Below are 18,643 nucleotides of genomic sequence, written 5' to 3' on the forward strand. Positions count from 1 at the left end.
ATAGCCGTACATGCTGCACAGGCAGCATAGTAAGTCTGTGCTTTGGCACCCTTGCTATTTGTGGACGACATGCTGTTGTCTCCTCTGAGCAATACAGGAGGGGATATAGCCAAAAATCAATTGTGCACCATACAGTGTAAAGTATAGCATATAAGGATATAATCTATATGTACACTACTTCACTAGTGGGGCCAGCACCACAGGTGCTGCTTACCGCCCGCGCAAAGCGTTTGTGTGGGCACCAGAATTCCTGCCTGGGTCTCCCTGAGCTTGTCTCTCCTCTCCAGCGTTAGCAGAGCTGAGAGGAATGGCTGCCGGCGTCCTGAGGAGAGGAGGGAGCCGTGGGCGTGACCCAGAAAAGTGCGGGAACTGGTGCCCCACTGTGCAGAGTGAGGGGGGTGGAGTATGCAAAGCATGCTCCAGCCCTCAGTGCTGCCGTCCTGTACAGCGTCCCGCCCTTCCCCTGACTGGCAGGGCTGGGGGCGGGAAGAAAGAGAGACTAGGCCGCAGAAGCCGGGGACTCGAGTAATAAGCGCGGACGCCGTATAAGCGCGGTCGGCGCGGAAGTCCCCGGCGCACTAACAGTCCCAGCCACGCCGCAGTGATCTCATGGCAGCGGCGGTCAGCGCGGCAGTCCCCCTACACAAACACACTCAGCGACGCTGAGTGTATAGTGGCACAAACGCAGTCAGCGCTGCTGTCCCCGGTGCACTAGCACACCCAGCAATGCTGGAGTGTTGCTGTGCGCAGTCCCCACGGGGACACAGAGTACCTCAAAGTAGCAGGGCCATGTCCCTGAACGATACTCGGCTCCTATCCAGCAGGGTCCTCAGGAGCTGTGGATGGAGCACGGTCTCCTGTGCCTGGAGACCGATGGGATCCCACTTCACCCAGAGCCCTAATTGAGGGATGGGGAAGGAAAGCAGCATGTGGGCTCCAGCCTCCGTACCCGCAATGGATACCTCGACCTTAACAACACCGCCGACAAGAGTGGGGTGAGAAGGGAGCATGCTGGGGGCCCTGTCATGGGCCCTCTTTTCTTCCATCCGACATAGTCAGCAGCTGCTGCTGACTAAGCTGTGGAGCTATGCGTGGATGTCTGACCTCCTTCGCACAAAGCATAAAAACTGATGAGCCCGTAGCAGCACGGGGGGTGTATAGGCTGAAGGGGAGGGGCTTTACACTTTTAGTGTAATACTTTGTGTGGCCTCCGGAGGCATAGCTATACACCCAATTGTCTGGGTCTCCCAATGGAGCGCCAAAGAAATTTATGTATAAGATAGCCAAAATGATTGTCAATAAAATCGAGACAGTCTCATGTTCGAAGTTGTAGTGGATGGTGATATATGGAGCCTGAAAGTCAAAAGTTCAAAACATTGTCACCCTTTTGATTGTCAGTGTATGTACAATACTGTCATTGTAATAATTTTTTAATATTTTCTATATTTACATTGTATACTGATGAACTCTGCCCTTTTTTGATCCTTTCATAATGATGCCAGTCTTAGGTATAATAAGTACAAGTCCTGTCACTATGTTTGGATAAGTTTGGTAAAGACTACTTCCAATCGGCTGATGACATGTGGCAGAAACACAGCTTTTCTTTTGCGATAGGAACTATACATTATGTAGGTGATAAATCCTAATTGTGGAACAAGCCCCTCTGAGGTCTCTTGTCCCAATTTCTATCTGGTTACATGCTACTATGAAAACTAGCAAATTAATAAATTTTACCATAAGCATATCTTAGCTTGCAAAATACATTTTAGCATTTATTTGTGAGAGAATACAAGCCATTTTGTATTGTATAGAAACCGTCTTGTCTTATAACTGAATGATGTCATAGGGCTCAGCTAACACAGATGAGCGGGGAAGTTTCACAATTTTACACACACCCCTGCTACTCTTATTGGTGCATGGTAATTTCTTTGTTTGGGATACTATATAAACTGGTCACATGATGTAATAAAACAGAAACTCTCAGTACACCATACTTGGCTGTGCTGTATTGATTTCTCCAAGCGCTTGTAAAACAAATCTTATTAATTTGGAGTTCCAGGGACATAGAAGGAGTGAATTTCGCTCACATATTACATTTACTTCTTTATGGAAATCAAAATGCGCCATTTTGGGCCAACTGAAGGTGAGTTCCGGTCAGTAGAACCTTGGTCTGACCATGATACTGCGCTGTAATATGGACACAGAAATGCATCCCTGATATGCTTGGGTGAACTGACAGCATATCTGTACAGTTTTTCAATTTTGATATACACTAATGGGCTGCCGATAAATTAAAAAAAAAAATTTTTTAAAACATTAAAAAAAAAATCAATAAAATAAAATTTATTACAAACATAGAAAAAAACATAATAAATTACAACATTTCAGGCTTTTTTTTATTACATAACCACCCACCCATCCCTCTTCTCCAACCCTATGGCCCTTAAAACACCCAAACTAGCACTCCCGCCCTCCCTATAAAACTATTTTTTTTTTTTAAACTATATGCAATATAAAAAAAAATTTACAGCTATTTACAAAAGCAGGCTTCATCTCCACCCAGACCTAAACCTGGTATTTAACTAAAATTAAATTAATTGGTGTACGGTGGAGTGGAATAGTCTGGGGAGGTAGAGGAGCTAGTAGGCTGGCTTTCAGTGGGCCCACTACTGGTGTATGGAGTTGGGGGACACTGATAAAATGAACCTAAAACTTGGGAACCAGTAGCAGGCTGGGCAGGAGGGGGATGAAGAGCAGAAAAATTAACAGGATCAGTTTGGACTGAGATGGACCTGACTCGTGGCCTAGGAAGGGAACGAGGAGGCATTTGCCGCAGGCCGGATGCCCACCGCAGTGTATTTATTAGATCTCCAAGGTCTGGCAGGGAATCAGCAGTGTGGAAAAGTCCCGCAGCAGCATGCACAAATGACATAAAGTCATCTTGGTGCTCGGGTCGCATCTGCCGGCAGTGAACTGCTAATCCAAATCCAAAAAAATCAAATCTGTCATTGCTTTCCACCCTTCGATTAAGGAACATGGCCTCACTTTCCCCCTCCAAATGCCTATCTGTTACTCGAAGGCCTCTTCGACTTCGTCCACGGATGGAAGCTGTACGAGTTGGGGGAATGGGCCACGTGACAGGGAAAGATACTGGGATAGGGGAAACAGTTGAAATTGTGACAGCATCTATATTTGTGGTTGATACTGGTGTCTCCTCTTCCGGGGATGGTGGTGTGGCCACCCACGACAGCCCAACCTGGTCTTCCAGATCCAACTCCATTTTCTGAATGGATGCAGCAGATGTAGAAGGAGTGGGCTCGCTCTCCATTTGCTGCAGCTCATCATGTGCGGCAGGTGACTCAGCCAAGCTATCTGTCTCATGATAACTGCCTTGAGATCTGTTGGAGAAAAAAAATAAAAACTAAGTATAAAGTGCTCTAAACAGTGAAAATCAAAACAAATGTATTAAATACTAACGTCCGAGGTTCACAGTTGGGCATGATAAACAACAGTTCATCATAAAATGGCATCTTGCGGCGCTTTGAGAGTGAGATTCCGCTCCGTATTGCCTGGCGTCTCTCCTTCAGGAAGCGGTCCCGCACAGACTTCCACCTCTGACGTACATCGTCCTCTGGAATGAAATCCATGATGTAAATGTATTTTTCTTTTCCTTTTATCAGTGGAGAAATTTGTCACAGCTAGGACTAGAAAAAAAATAAACAAAAAAACCCTGTCTCATAGTAACACAGTGCCTAGATATGCATCGGATGTTTATAGAACTCTTTAATATCTCATGATATTCTATGTTGCGCTTATTGATGCCACGAGAAAACATCTTGCACAGCATTATACTCACCGATAACCCCTTGCTGTGGATGTGAATATCCACCCCAGTCTGGATACAGTATCTGGCAAATCTCAATCCAGGCCCTGTCTCGGCGGTGGCGGTCAGTGTACCCGAATGAGCCTTTGTCCCAAAGCAAGGGACGGGCCTGTACCTGCAAAAATAATAAAAAGGGCTTGTTATATACAGCTCTGACAAAAATTAAGAGACCACTGCACAGTTTTATAAAAATCAGCTTCTCTACATGTCTGGCAGCCATTCCATTCCAGTGTCAGTTGAATTCCAACCAGAGTACACCTCATTCTACTTAATGTGCTTCTTGTGACGACATGGACCCTGTCAATGTCTAGCAGGGGTTAAATTTCTTAAGATTCAGCCAGACATGAAGATAGTTTGTTTATAGACTTTGGACATTGTTTTATTGGGGTGTGACCAGAGAGAGGTCCATATGGAGTTTATGGACACCCTCCCCACACCTGTTATTTTGGGGACTAGCCAGGAGGAAGTTGAAGTGGGGTTCATAGATGGCCCCACCAAGCTTGTTGTTTCGGATACCACTCAGAGGGAAGTAAAAGTGGGGCTTGGGGATTACCTGCTCACTCCAGTCATTTTGGAGAATGACCTAGGACAAGGACTATCCAGTCAGTTTGAAGCAGCCATCACCCACTTCCAAGCCAAGCAGGACCCTGATGTGGATCTTTCTAACATCTTTTCCAAGGATAATTCACATTCCCAGTCTCCAGCATCCACTTCTGAGCCAAGAACCGTGAGTAAGCCTAACCATACTGTGGCTATTGACTGGGGGAAGATTGATAGTAAGAAATGTATGCAAGCCCAACTCCCACCTTAGTGCTTGTCCGCAATATGGCTGCTCAACTTGGGGGAGGTAATCAGGGGGAGGTGTATAGATGCGAGCCTCTGCTGCTGACATCACCATTAAAAAGGACAATGCCGTCAAGAGGAGAAGGGTGATCGGAAGCCCATCCTGTCTGGCTAATATTAAGAAGGGGGACGAATGTGACGACATGGACCCTGTCAATGTCTAGCAGGGGTTACATTTCTTAAGATTCAGCCAGACATGAAGATAGCTTGTTTATAGACTTTGGACATTGTTTTTACAAGGCTCTTGTTGACTCATGTAATTGTGTTGGCCACTGGAGCCCAGACACCCAGATAACTCAATTATGCAAAGTTCCCATTGTATTACTAATTGAATTGCTAGATGTGATGTAACATACCTGTCCCACCCTTGTCTCTGGATATTTGAATATAGTTTGAAATTCATCCAATGGGAGAAGCAATCTTGTCCAACCAATCCGATGAGGACGCAGTGTATCCAAGTGGAAGGCTGTGGCTATAAAAGGAATTTCTTTAAATCACCAGGTTGTTGATGGATGTGCATGATCCAGTCTAAGCTCCTAGGAGCTGACTAGAGGATCAGGATACCTTGTGGCTTCAATCTAGGGACTCTGGTTCCGATTGGAGACCATATCCACAGTCTAGGGGTTTCGACTCCGGCTGCCAGGATTATATCATCATACCAAGACTACTTAAGGAGGAAACCCAGGTTGGGACAATTTGGTCACTTGGCTACAGACTTTGCAGACCTCACACAGCTTCCTAAATCTGGCGTTATTCCTTTCTCGGTGGGTGCCCGCCGAAAGCGGGGTGCTGCTGGATTGGAGTAAGTGGCCCTGGAACCTCTGAGGCAAGGACATTCTAATCCCTGGTGAGCCAGCGGAAGGGTGAGACTCTGTTGTCTGTTACATTTGTGTGTTTTGCTGGTTATGTGTTATGTGCCGTTAATTGTTTGGGGATCCAATAAAGTCTAATTATTGTGGTTCCCTCACTCTGTGTTGTCTGAGTAGTGTTCCGCCCACGGTTAAGGAGGCCGGCGTTCAGTTGGGATGAGCCCTGAGCCACGCTGTCTTTCTAAAGGCGGCTGGTTCAGTGGACAAGAGCACCCACTGAGCCCCGTGTCTCCACACTTCTGATTAGGTAATGACTTGAACCAAATCTTATTTAACGAGGGAAAGTATAAAAAACACTGATGTGGTCTTCACAATCCTCTTGCAATCGGACAAGCTGGATGGCAAAACAAGTGCTAGTAATATCCCAAAAGTTATAGGAATGAAAAAATAACTTTTAACCATGCCAAAGGAGTTAAAAAGAAAAGTCTTGAGTGAGGAAAAGAAGGGCTCAATTCTGGCTTTACTAGCAGAGGGCTACAGTGAGCGTCATGTTGCCTCCATCCTTAAAATTTCTAAGATGGCAGTCCATTACAACAAAGTCAAGCAGCAGACATTGGGGACAACAAAGCCACAGACCGGCAGAGGGCAAAAGCGACTCTCCACTGACTGGGATGACCGTCATCTTATTTGAATGTCACTCAGCAACTGCAGGATGACATCAAGTGACCTACAAAAGGAATGGCAAATGGCAGCTGGGGTGAAGTGCACGGCAAGAACAGTTCGTAACAGGCTCCTAGAGGTAGGGTCAAGTCATGTAAAGCTAGAAAAAAGCCTTTCATCAATAAGAAGCAAAGGAGAGCCAGGCTGAAGTTTGCCAAAGACCATAAGGATTGGACCATAGAGAACTGGAGTAAGGTAATCTTCTCTGATGAGTCTAATTTTCAGCTTTGCCCAACACCTGGTCGTCTAATGGTTAGCTGGAGACCTGGAGAGGCGTACAAGCCACAGTGTCTTGCACCCAATGTGAAATTTGGTGGATGATCGGTGATGATCAGGGGATTCTTCAGCAAGGTTGGAATTGGGCGGATTACACTTGGCGAAGGATGTATGAATCAAGTCGCATACAAGGTTATCCTGGAAAAACAGTTGCTTCCTTCTGCTCACACCATCTTCCCCAACTCTGAGGACTGTTTTTTCCAGCAGGACAATGCGCCATGCCACACAGCTAGGTCAATCAATGTGTGTATGAAGGACCACCACATCAAAACCCTGTCATTGCCAGCCCAATCTCCAGACTTGAACCCCGATTGAAAACCTCAAGAGGAAGATGGACAGTCACAAGCCATCAATCAAAGAAGAACTCCTTACATTTTTGCACCAGGAGTGGCATACGGTCACCCAAAAGCAGTGTGAAAGACTGGTGGAAAGCATGCCAAGACGCATGAAAGCTGTGATTAAATATCATGTTTATTCCACAAAATATTGATTTCTGAACTATTCCTGAGTTAAAACTTTATTACTATTGTTGTTTCTAAATGATTATGAACTTGTTTTCTTTGCATTATTTGAGGTCTGAAAGCAATGCTTTTGTTTTGTTATTTTGACCATTTCTCATTTTCAGAAAATACAAAATGTATTGCTTGGAAATTCGGAGACATGTTGTCGTCAGTAGTTTCTGGAATAAAAAAACTTTTTATTCAAAAATATATCTATAAAGAGAAAAATCAGAAAAACTGTAAATTTTGCAGTGGTCTCTTAATTTTTGCCAGAGCTGTGTATATATTTATATTATATATATATATATATTAGTTAAATGGTTTTAAAAAAAAAAAATTGGCTACAAGTATTTTTGTCAACATGTCAAGCAAGCATAAAGTGAAAGAAATAATTTAATCCCTTGCTCATGTTGTAAGTTTGCTCACTGACATAGACATGAACAGTCTATAATTTTAAGGGTAGGTTAATTTTAACAGTGAGAGAATATTAAAAATAAAATCCAGAAAATCACATTGTATAAATTATATAAATTTATTTGCATTTTGCAGAGAGAAATAAATATTTGATCCCCTACCAACCATTAAGAGTTCTGTCCTTCAGACACTTAGACGCTCTTAATCAACTCGTTACCTGCATTAATGACGGCTGTCTTACATTGTCACCTGTATAAAAGTCTCCTGTCCACAGACTCAATTAATCAGTCAGACTCTAACCTCTACAACATGGGCGAGACCAAAGAGCTTTCTAAGGATGCCAGGGACAAGATTACAGACCTGCAGAAGGCTGTAATGGGCTACAAAACCATAAGTAAGATGCTGGGTGAAGAGACAACTGTTGGTGCAATGGTAAGAAAATGGAAGAAATACAAAATGAGAGTCAATCAACATCGATCTGGGGCTCCATGCAAAATCTCACCTCGTGGGGTATCCAAGATCATGAGAAAGGTGAGAGATCAGCCTAAAACTACACAGGGGAAACTTATTAATGATCTCAAGGCAGCTGGGACCACTGTCACCAAGAAAACCATTGGTAACACATTACACCGTAATGGATTAAAATCCTGCAGTGCCCGCAAAGTCCCACTGCTCAAGAAGGTACATGTGCAGGCCCATCTGAAGTTTGCCAATGAACACCTGGATGATTCTGATAGTGATTGGGAGAAGGTGCTGTGGTCAGATGAGAAAAAAATTGAGCTCTTTGGCCTTAACTCAACTCACCGTGTTTGAAGGAAGAGAAATGCTGCCTATGACCCAAAGAACACCATCCCCACTATCAAACATGGAGGTGGAAACATTATGTTTTGGGGGTGTTTCTCTGCTAAGGGAACATGACTACTTCACTGCATCAATGGGACAATGTATGGAGCCATGTACAATAAAATCCTGAGTGATAACCTCCTTCCCTCCGCCAGGACATTAAAAATGGGTCGTGGCTGGGTCTTCAAGCACGACAATAACCCAAAGCATACAGCCAAGGCAACAAAGAAGTAGCTCAAAAATAAGCTCATTAAGGTCATGGAGTGGCCTAGCCAGTTTCAAGACATTAATCCCATAGAAAACTTATGGAGGGAGCTGAAGCTCCGAGTTGCCAAGTGGTTTCCTCAAAAGCTTAAAGATTTAGAGATGATCTGCAAAGAGGAATGGACCAAAATTCCTCCTGACATGTGCGCAAACCTCATCATCAACTACTGGGTCATGGCTGGGTCTTCCAAAACGAAAATGGAAACATACAGCCAAGGCAATAAAGGAATGGCTCAAAAAGAAGCACATTAAGGTCATGGAGTGGCCTAGCTACCAAGCATTAACTCTTGTTTGCCAGAGGGATCAAATACTTATTTCTCTCTGCAAAATGCAAATAAATTTTAAAGAATATATACAATGATTTTCTGGATTTTATTTTGGATATTCTCTCTCTCACTGCTATAATTAACCTCACCTTAAAATTATAGACTGTTCATGTCTTTGTCACTGGGCAAACTTACAAAATCAGCAAGGAATCAAATACTTATTTCCTTCACTGCAGGTCATTAATGTCTGATCGGTGGAGATGTGACATCTGTCACCCCCACTGAACAACTGTTCGGGTGCCACAGCTGGCCGAAACTACTCAATTGCGGAGATGCACAGCACAACTTAGTCAATGGAATAGTGGCCGCGGCCAAGTACATCCGCCCGCTATTGATTTGAATGAGAGGCAGATTTGCAGCACCCAGCCGCGGCCGCTATAGAGCTGAATGAGCTGTGCAGCTTTCCAACAGAGTAGTTCCAGCCAGTGCTGGCCCTGTGAACAGCTCATCGGCAGAGTTGCCGGGTGTAGCAACCCTACTGATCAGGCATTGATAACCTTTCCTAATTATACATCATCAGTGTTAAAATTTAGGATGACCCCTTTAACATCACAGCAACCCTTTAAAAAAAAAAAATAAATAAATAAATACACTTCCATTTACTAGATGTGAGCGAGCATATCAAACTTTCTTAAGAATACCGGTCAGGTCCCCTGACTATTCTAATAAGATGTAAACCTACAAACATGCAAGCTGTCAATCACACACAGGGAGGTGTAACTACTCCAGGGAAAGGGACGTCTGCTGGACTAGTCCTACATAAAATACAAAAATACATTCCTGACAAATAGCATCATTAGTAAGTTACTATACATCAAACACCTTATTGAAATAAAGAAATTGGCATGTATAGTAGCAGTTGGAAACCATTAAGGGACCTGATAAATTCCCTTTAATGGGAATTTATCACTTTGAAAAACACTACATACCTGCAGACATAGGATGAATCTGCAGGTTAATAGTATTACAATGGAGCATGATCATCTTACTAAAACTGCAGCTACTGGGAGAAAATGAACTTATTTTCTCCCAGGAGTCACCTGCTTTAAGTCATGGGAGCGTGCACGGAGGAGGTACATTCATTGCTCATTATACTGTGAGTGGTGGGCCTTAAACATGCACTGGCACTTTCACAACATAACCTAAAACAACTTTCCTATGACCGGAAAAGGTCCACAAGCACAAAAACCTAAAAATGTGTAACCCCAATAAAAGATTGCAATGTATAGAAAAGGAGGTACAGAGAAAAAGGACCACAAAGATCGTCAAAGTAGAATACAAATTGCTTTTATTAAATACAAGGTGATACAGGGTGCACAGTGGTTGCAGGCAAGGATGAAAAAAGCCTGCACAGAAACAACCCACATCAAAACCTAGACTAGCCACAAGATGGCAGCAACACCTGCTGACAGACTGAAAAATAAATGGAAAAAATTCCCAAAGGTGTGACAGCCCATAAGTCACCAAGAGGGAACCATAAGAAAAGTAAATAGTAGAGAGATCTGTAGAATCTCATAAAGGGTCCCTCAATGGCAAAGGGCATGAAGAACTAAGGTATATTACCTTGCGTCATGTCAGAGCAGGGAAAGTCAGGCAGTCCAGGCGTGGGGGCGGGGCCTCAACGCGCGTTTCACCAGAAGGCTTCGTCAGGACTTAGTTCTTTGTATTCCACTTTGATGATCTTAATGCACTGACACTTTGACAGCATTACAAGCTGTCAATCAAAGTGCCGGGGCGAGATTACAGCTGCAGCTTACATTATAGTGAGAGGTGATGTGTAGCCACTACGTGTGCACCCCTGGACAACATTACACCGTAATGCTACCGTGCTTCCCCGAAAATAAAACAGGATCTTATAATAGGTTTTGCTCTAAAAGATGTGGTGGGGCTTATTTTCAGGGGGTGTCCTATATTTTCCTGTAAACAACAATCCACATTTATTCTAGAACAAAAAAACAACATTTACTCAAATATAATCATGTCATCACATTCTGAAATAGCAACATTTTGTGTTACTGCTATTACATGTTCAGAAGCACATTTTCTCATCTGATCTGCTATTCTCGTGGTGCAGAACCAGTCCTATAGTGATGGGTCCATATTATATTTATAATGGTTTAACTTACCCACTTAAAGGGAACCAATCATCAGGATTTTCATATATAAAGTAAAGCCAGTGCTATACTGGTGCTAGGATGCTGAATGTGAGCATGGCTTTTGTTCTGAGATTGGAGGTTTTATTTCAGAAATATGTGCAAGTTCCAGCAATGCCCTGCTATTTGATTGACAGGTGCAACAGGAAGGGAATATGTGGGTTGGGACTTGCTATCTATTCCCGCCCCTTTCTGTCTGCCTACACTGGAATTTACATTTATGACGGCAACAAGGAGAGGAGGGCCAGGCAAACAGACAGAGGCGTGAATAGATAGCAAGACCCGACCCACATATCTCCTTCCTGTTGCACCTGTCAATCAAATAGCAGTGCATTGCTGGAACTTTACTTGCACATATTGCTGAAATAAAACCTCCAATCTCAGAACAAAAGCCATGCTCACATTCAGCATCCTAGCACCAGTATAGCACTGGCTTTACTTTATATATTAAATTCCTAATGGTTGGTTTCCTTTAAATTTACTATTCTCTATGTAATACTAGTTTATCCCCAAAAGAAAGCAGACAACCTCTGAACGAATCACATTTAACAAACCCCAAACAATTAGAGTTGTCAAGTGAATAGGCTCTCACATACAAATCTGCGTCGTGGTCAGGTCACCTTGTGTTCTACAGCGGTTGGCTCCCTCTGGTGACTGGAAGCAGTATTACTCGCGTGGAGTGATACTGGTACCCAATCTGCTTGTAAGAGCTGCTGTGCAATGCAGCTGGAATGGCAAGAGACCTGACAGCAACGCAGAGCTCTGTGTGAGAGCTTATCTACCATCGGCACTTGCCAACCGTAATTGTTTGGAGTCTTGTGATGGTTTTTCTTTATTGGGGGCAGGGAGTGGTGTATGCTTTCTTTTGGGGGTGTCTGTTTTCTTTTGCGGGTTTCTGCATTCTTTGATGAAGAGTCCTGCTGTATTTTGTTTACTTTTTTAGCTGCTTGGACTCCAACCGCTTGGAACCACAACTAAGGCTTATTTTTGGAGTAGGACTTCAATTTTAAGCATACTTCAAAAAGCCCCAAAAATCTTACCAAGACTTAATGTCGGGAAGGAGGGTATTTACCTGAAATATTGACCCTCTATCTGCTTATAAATAACTAGAAGGTGGCCCGATTCTAATGCATCGGGTGTTCTAGAATTTATTGAGTAGTTAATTTATGATTTTTGTTATATATATAGAGGTTGTTGTGTGTAGTTGTCAAGTGTTTGTGTAGGGCGCTGTAAATGTTCTGGGTGTTGTCTGGGTGGGGGTGTGTGAGAGCGGTGTTGTTTGTGTGTTGCGTTGTGTGTGTTGCGTTGTTTGTGGAGCGCTGTGTGTCTGCAGCTCTGTGTGTGGTGCTGTGTGTGTTGCGCAGTTTATGTGCGTGTGGGTGTGGGGTGCGTGTGTGTGTTTTGGGGGGAGGTATGTTTTGTGCAATGTGTGTGTGTTGTGCGGTATGTGCGTATATTTGTGTGTGCCGCGGTGTTTGTGTGTTGTGTGTGTGCGGCGTTGTCTGTCTGTGTGTGTGGGTGTCTGTGTAGGGGGGTGTTTGTGGTTGCCAGTGTGTGTGGTGTGTTGTGCGGTGCGTGTGTGTGTGTGTATTTTGGGGGGAGGTGTGCACCCCCCATCGTGCTCCATCCCCCATGCTGCGCACCCCCCATCGTGTTTCATCCCCCCATTCTGGGCACCCCCCATCGTGCTCCATCCCCCATGCTGCACCCCCCATCGTGCTCCATCCCCCATGCTGCACCCCCCATCGTGCTCCATCCCCCATGCTGCACCCCCCATCGTACTCCATCCCCCATGCTGCGAACCCCCCATCGTGTTTCATCCCCCCATTCTGGACACCCCCCATCATGGTCCACCCCCCATGCTGCACCCCCCATCGTGCTGCATCCCCCATGCTTCACCCCCCATCGTGCTCCATCCCCCATGCTGCAAACCCCTCAGAGAGGAGTATAATAGGAGTATAATGGGAGGAGTTGTCCTGGAAGGAGGTGTACAGGTGCCCAACGTGAGCAGGGGGCGTGGCCTAGCGGCATGGTGGGGGGCGTGGCCTAGCAGCATAGTGGGGGGCGTGGCCTAGTGGCAGTGTGAGGGGGCGTGGCCTAGTGGCATAGTGTGAGGGGCATGGCCTAGCGCCATAGTGTGAGGGGGCATGGCCTAGCGCCATAATGTGAGGGGCGTGGCCTAGCGCCATAGTGTGAGGGGGCGTGGCCTAGCGCCATAGTGTGAGGGGCATGGCCTAGCGCCATAGTGTGAGGGGACGTGGCCTAGCACCATAGTGTGAGGGGCGTGGCCAAGCGCCATAGTGTGAGGGGCGTGTCCTAGCACCATAGCGTGAGGGTGTGTGGCCTAGCGGCATAGTGTGAGGGGGCGTGGCCTAGCACCATAGCATGAGGGGGCGTGGCCTAGCGGGATCATGAGGGGGCGTGGCCTAGCTGCATAGTGTGCGGGGCGTGGCCTAGCGGCATAATGTGAGAGGCGTGGCCTAGCAGCATAGTGTCAGGGGGCATGGCCTAGCGGCAGTGTGAGGGGGCGTGGCCTAGCGGCAAAGTGTGAGGGGATGTGGCTTAGCTGCATAGTGTGAGGGGGCGTGGCCTAGCGCCAGTGTGAGGGAGCGTGGCCTAGCTGCATAGTGTGATGGGGCGTGGCCTAGCGACATATTGTGAGGGGCGTGGCCTAGCGGCATAGTGTCAGGGGGCATGGCCTAGCGCCAGTGTGAGGGAGCGTGGCCTAGCTGCATAGTGTGATGGGGCGTGGCCTAGCGACATATTGTGAGGGGGGTGGCCTAGCGGCATAGTGTGAGAGGGCGTGGCCTAGCTGCATAGTGAGGGGCGTGGCCTAGCGGCATAGTGAGGGGGCGTGGCCTAGCGGCATAGTGTGAGGGTTGTGGCCTGGCGGCATAGTGTCAGGGGCGTGGCCTATCGGCACATTGTGAGGGGGCATGGCCTAGCGACATAGTATGAGGGGGTGTGGCCTAGCGGCACCGCGTGAGGGGGCGTGGCCTGGCGGCACCGTGTGAGGGGTGTGGCCTAGCGGCATAGTGCGGAGGCGTGGCCTAGCGGCAGTGTGAGAGGCGTGGCCTAGCGGCACAGTGTGAGGAGGCGTGGCCTAGCGGCACATTGTGAGGGGCGTGGCCAATCCATGCGGGGGCGGGGCCAAGTCGAGCCCAGCGGCCAATCCGTGGGGGGGCGGGGCCAGGCCGAGCACAGCGGCCAATCCGACGGTTGTCACTGTAAGGACACAATGTCACTGTAAGGACACAATTTTGGAGCAAGACAGACAGACAGAATAAGGCAATTATATATATAGATATTTTCTGAGGCAACCAGTTGCTTTTGAATTGCTTTCTGACATGGCTATTTTCCGTTTTCATTTTTTTCCCCTCCTTCTTCCAAGAGCCATACCTTTATTATTTTCTTATTCCACATAGCCTTAGGAGAGCTGGTTGATTTGCTGGACGAGCTGTACTTTTGAGTGTCACTATCCCTTTTATCATGTGATGTATGGAAAGGTGGTAAAGAGATTCTAAGTGCGGTGAAATTGTGACAAAAGTGCAATTCCGCAATTTATTTTTTACTTAAAGTGTTTACCATTTGGTAAAAATTAAAAAATACTCAGCAATATGATGCTCCAGGTCAGTAAGAACACAGCCATACCAAACACGCATATTTTTTTTAGTAATGAAAAACATTCTACAAATTTTTTTAAAAAAAATGCTTATTTGGCCATTTTTCAAAACCCATTTTGCCAGGAAGAAATGGAGTTATCAATGTGCAGTGCCAGTGAAGGAACGATGAAGCAGAATTTCTAATCCGAGTATTTTTTTGTAGTCTCCGCGTTTCGAAGAAATTACTTCTTCAAGACAGAAACTACTGCAAAAATACCGTATTTTTCGGTTTATAAGACGCACTTCTCTTCTAAAAATTTGGGAGGAAAGTGAAGGGTGCGTCTTATAATCTGAATGTAGTTTACCAGGAGTGGTGGAGAGGGGTCGCAGGAGGCCGGGGGAATGCTGCGGCAGCTGTGCAGGGGCTGCGGTGGCGGCTGGTCTGGTGCTGCTGCGGCGGCTGTGTGGGGTTTGCAGCAGCTGGTGTTGCGACGACTGTGCGGGGTCTGCAGCGGCTGGGTCGGCTGGTGCTTGGGCTGCGGCGGCTGGGCTGGCTCTGTGGGGCAGCAAGGGAGGACTTCAAATAATGGCACCCGGAGTTGGCACATACGCATATGGAAATCTCAGCTCAAAATCTTATCTGCACATGCGCTGCTTCTGGCCCATTGATCTCCAGGCAGTGGACTTGAGGAAAATGGCGCCCGGAGGTGGCGCTTGCGCAGGTGAGATCTCAGTTTGTCATTGAGCTAAGAGCTCAATCAGCGCTGACTCTGGCCTCCATTTCTTTTAAGCCCTCACTGCCCCAGCACAGCTGCCACAGCCGCCGCAGCCCCAGCACAGCCAACAGTTTCTGGGACACCCACCATCTCTGCCTCCCATTACCCTGCTCCAACACCACTGCCACCCTCTCCAGTAAAATATCACTGGATTATAAGACAGACCCCTTTTTTCACCCTTTTTTGATTTGAATTTGGGGTGCGTCTTATAATCCAGTGCGTCTTATAAACCGAAAAATACAGTATCTTTAGCAGTAGTTTCTTTCCAAGCAGCACAGATTGTTAACCCCTTTTCTTCCTGGTATACTGTTTCTCATTATCGGGGGGACGCAGCAGCCGTGTTATAAGTGCCTTCTGTGGTTGTGGGCATACAACTACAACCTTTTTTCCAGTTTTTAACGCTTGCCTTATTTTCCAAGACCCATAACCTTTTAAATTTTCGGTTAATTGGTCTTGTTTTTCGCACCCTGGGCCGATTTTTTTATTGATACCATTTTGGGATGGATTCGATGTTTTGATTGCCTTTCTTTCATTTTTTTGCAATGATGCAGTGGCCAACATAAACTATTTTTTAATCGATCAGGTTATTTAGTTTTAGAATTTGTATAGATCAGACTTTTATGAAAGCAGCAATACCAAATATGTGTCTTTTATATTTATTATTTCTTTATTTTTAATGGGGGGAAAAGGGAAGTAATTTGAACTTTTATATATTTTTCACATTTTTTAAAAGATTTTTTTTTTACTTTCTGCTGTATTTGGTTTCTTAGGGGACTTGAACCTGCGATCATCCGATGGCTTGTACTATACACAGCAATACTACAGTACAGCAAAAATCACCGTATCCTATGAACTGGCTTTCTCAGAAGTACCGTCATGACAGGAACAAGGAAATCATGGCAACCTATGATCAGGTGTGTGCAAATGGGCCCACTGAATAACGCGCCCGCCGACCGCCGCACATTAAGAGAATGACAGCGACATTTAACATGTTAAAGGGAATATGTCAGGTGCAATATAACCCAGAACCACGAGCAGTTCTGGGTGCATATTGCCAATCCCTGCCTAACTGTCCCTGTATACACTATCATAGATAAAGGGATCTTTAGGCTATGTGCGCACAGTGCGTTTTTCGGGTGCGTTTTTGGCCTCAAAACTGCATGACTTTGCTTCCCCAGCAAAGTCTATGAGTTTTCATTTTTGCTGTCCGCACACAACTTTTTTTTTTTAAGCTGCGCATGTCAGTTCTTTCCTGCGTTTTTCTGCGTTTTCCCCCCATGCAATGCATTGGAAAAACGCAGAAAAACACAGCAAAACGCAGCCAAAAACGCACCAAATTGCGGTAAAAACGCATGCGTTTTTTTTGCCGCGGGTGTGTTTTTGTGCGTTTTTAGTGGCCAAAAACACACAAAAACGCAGCGTGAAAAAAACGCAGCGCGTGCACATAGCCTTAGAAAAAGTATTTCTAAAGAGCTTATCTTATGCTAATGAGCACAGGGACTAGTCCATCCTCTTAGCATGACAGGGGTGTACTAACATGCTATTTAATGCACAGTCTCTGGCTGTGATGCGTGCACCTGTGTTCGCTGTGACCGTGCTTCTGAATGCCGGCACTTCTGGTCATGCGCAGTATGAAGCCGAGTGTACGAATCCCGGCTTCAGAGAGGTCTGCTGCACATGACTGGAAGTGCCCGGCATTTAGAAGCGTGGTCACAGTGAACACAGGTACACGCGTCACCGCTGGTGATGCTGCATTGAATAGCATGTTAGTACGCCCCTGTAGGTGTGCTAACATGCTAAAAGGGCGGACTAGTTGGGGGATATAATGCCCTGTGCTCTTTTTCTAAAGATCTCTTTATCTATACTAGTGTATACAGGGATGGTTAGGCGGGGATTAGTAATATGCACCCAGAACTGCTCGTGGTCCTGGCTGCATATTGCACCTGACAGGTTTCCTTTAACAGCCGTGGGTGAAGTGGAGCAGATATCACCGCCTTTATCTGCAGGGAAAAATGCAGGCTCGGCTTACAAGCCCACATCAAAGTCAGGGAGTCAGCATATGATGTAAATGTACATAATATCGGTATGGGGTTAAACATAGCTATCATCTTCATCATCAGCCACCTTTACGACACATTTAATCACACTTACTTCAGAGATCAGGGTGCCAACATCCATATCCATCCTCCGGTAGACTTTCCTGGGTGTTGCAAGCCTGCTTCTCCTTTTCCCAATATATGACTTTCGAGACGCTGTAAAGAAAGTTCAGCCTCTTTATGAAGTCGATTTTTCACCTCCCATTAATGTTAATGGGAAAATACTGAGCAGAATCCATACGGAGGGTCAACATGATGCTGCCTCTCCCTGCAAATACTGCGATGTATGAACCGCGACAGATTCACAGTGAAAACACTGGAGGCAGAATTCAAGTGGATTTGACATGGATTTCAGCACGGAAACTGCATCAGAATCTGTGTGAACATGGAGTAGGATCATTTTCATACCTAAAGCAAATTACGATAAAAAGAAAAAAAAAATTCTTCCTTTTTTCCCAAGGTAATGAATATAATGTAGGTATAAATCTTGTATAAAATTGAGCTGTGGACATAAAGTTAACAATTCCACATGGTGGCCATGAATGGGCTTTTGTTAAGGTGCTTTCACATTGCGGTCTTCCCTACATTCAGTGATCCCGTTGGATCTTACATTCGAAGTCCTCCGCAGAACGTCATTCCAAAGTATATGGCGATGAGGCCATTGACGTCAATGGTGCAGACGGACTCTATCTGCACCATTAAAGTCATCCCCCTGTCGGCGCATATTCTGAATCTCCTTTTGCGCGGGTTTGGACGTCAAACCCAACGAGACCACTGAATGTGAGGAAGACCGCAATGTGAAAGCACCCTTACTTAAACCATGTCAACCCTACAAAAAACAGAATATCTGAAATACACCGTGTGCAGAATTATTAGGCAAGTTGTATTTTAGCAGATTTTTTTTATTATTGATCAACAACTATGTTCTCAATCAACCGAAAAGACTCATAAATATCAAAGCTTAATATTTTTGGCAGTTGGAGTGGGTTTTTTTAGATTTGGCTATCTTAGGAGGATATCTGTTTGTGCAGGTAACTATTACTGTGCAGAATTATTAGACAACTTAATAAAAACCAAATATATTCCCATCTCACTTGTTTATTTTCACCAGGTAAACCAATATAACTGCACAAAATTT

The 18,643-nt window shown here is 45.4% G+C and overlaps 1 protein-coding gene across 3 annotated transcripts in view; it reads right to left on the bottom strand.

The window, feature by feature from the left end:
- Positions 1 to 1,666: 1,666 nt before the first annotated feature.
- LOC142311251 (uncharacterized) overlaps positions 1,667 to 18,643 on the bottom strand; it is a 39,165-nt gene continuing 22,188 nt past the window's right edge. The window contains exons 8-11 of one of the 3 annotated variants that reach the window (XM_075349484.1): positions 17,561 to 17,661; positions 3,857 to 3,998; positions 3,478 to 3,631; positions 1,667 to 3,398 (exon numbers count right to left, since the gene is read on the bottom strand). In XM_075349484.1, coding sequence (XP_075205599.1) covers positions 2,594 to 3,398; positions 3,478 to 3,631; positions 3,857 to 3,998; positions 17,561 to 17,661 — 1,202 coding nt within the window. In that variant the 3' untranslated portion in view covers positions 1,667 to 2,593. Of the gene's footprint in view, positions 3,399 to 3,477; positions 3,632 to 3,856; positions 3,999 to 6,974; positions 7,211 to 17,560; positions 17,662 to 18,643 lie in introns of those variants that run through there. The other 2 variants (XM_075349483.1, XM_075349485.1) reach the window with 2 other exon arrangements.

The sequence above is a fragment of the Anomaloglossus baeobatrachus genome, chromosome 5, assembly GCF_048569485.1.
Source record: "Anomaloglossus baeobatrachus isolate aAnoBae1 chromosome 5, aAnoBae1.hap1, whole genome shotgun sequence".
NCBI classification, from domain to species: domain Eukaryota; kingdom Metazoa; phylum Chordata; class Amphibia; order Anura; family Aromobatidae; genus Anomaloglossus; species Anomaloglossus baeobatrachus.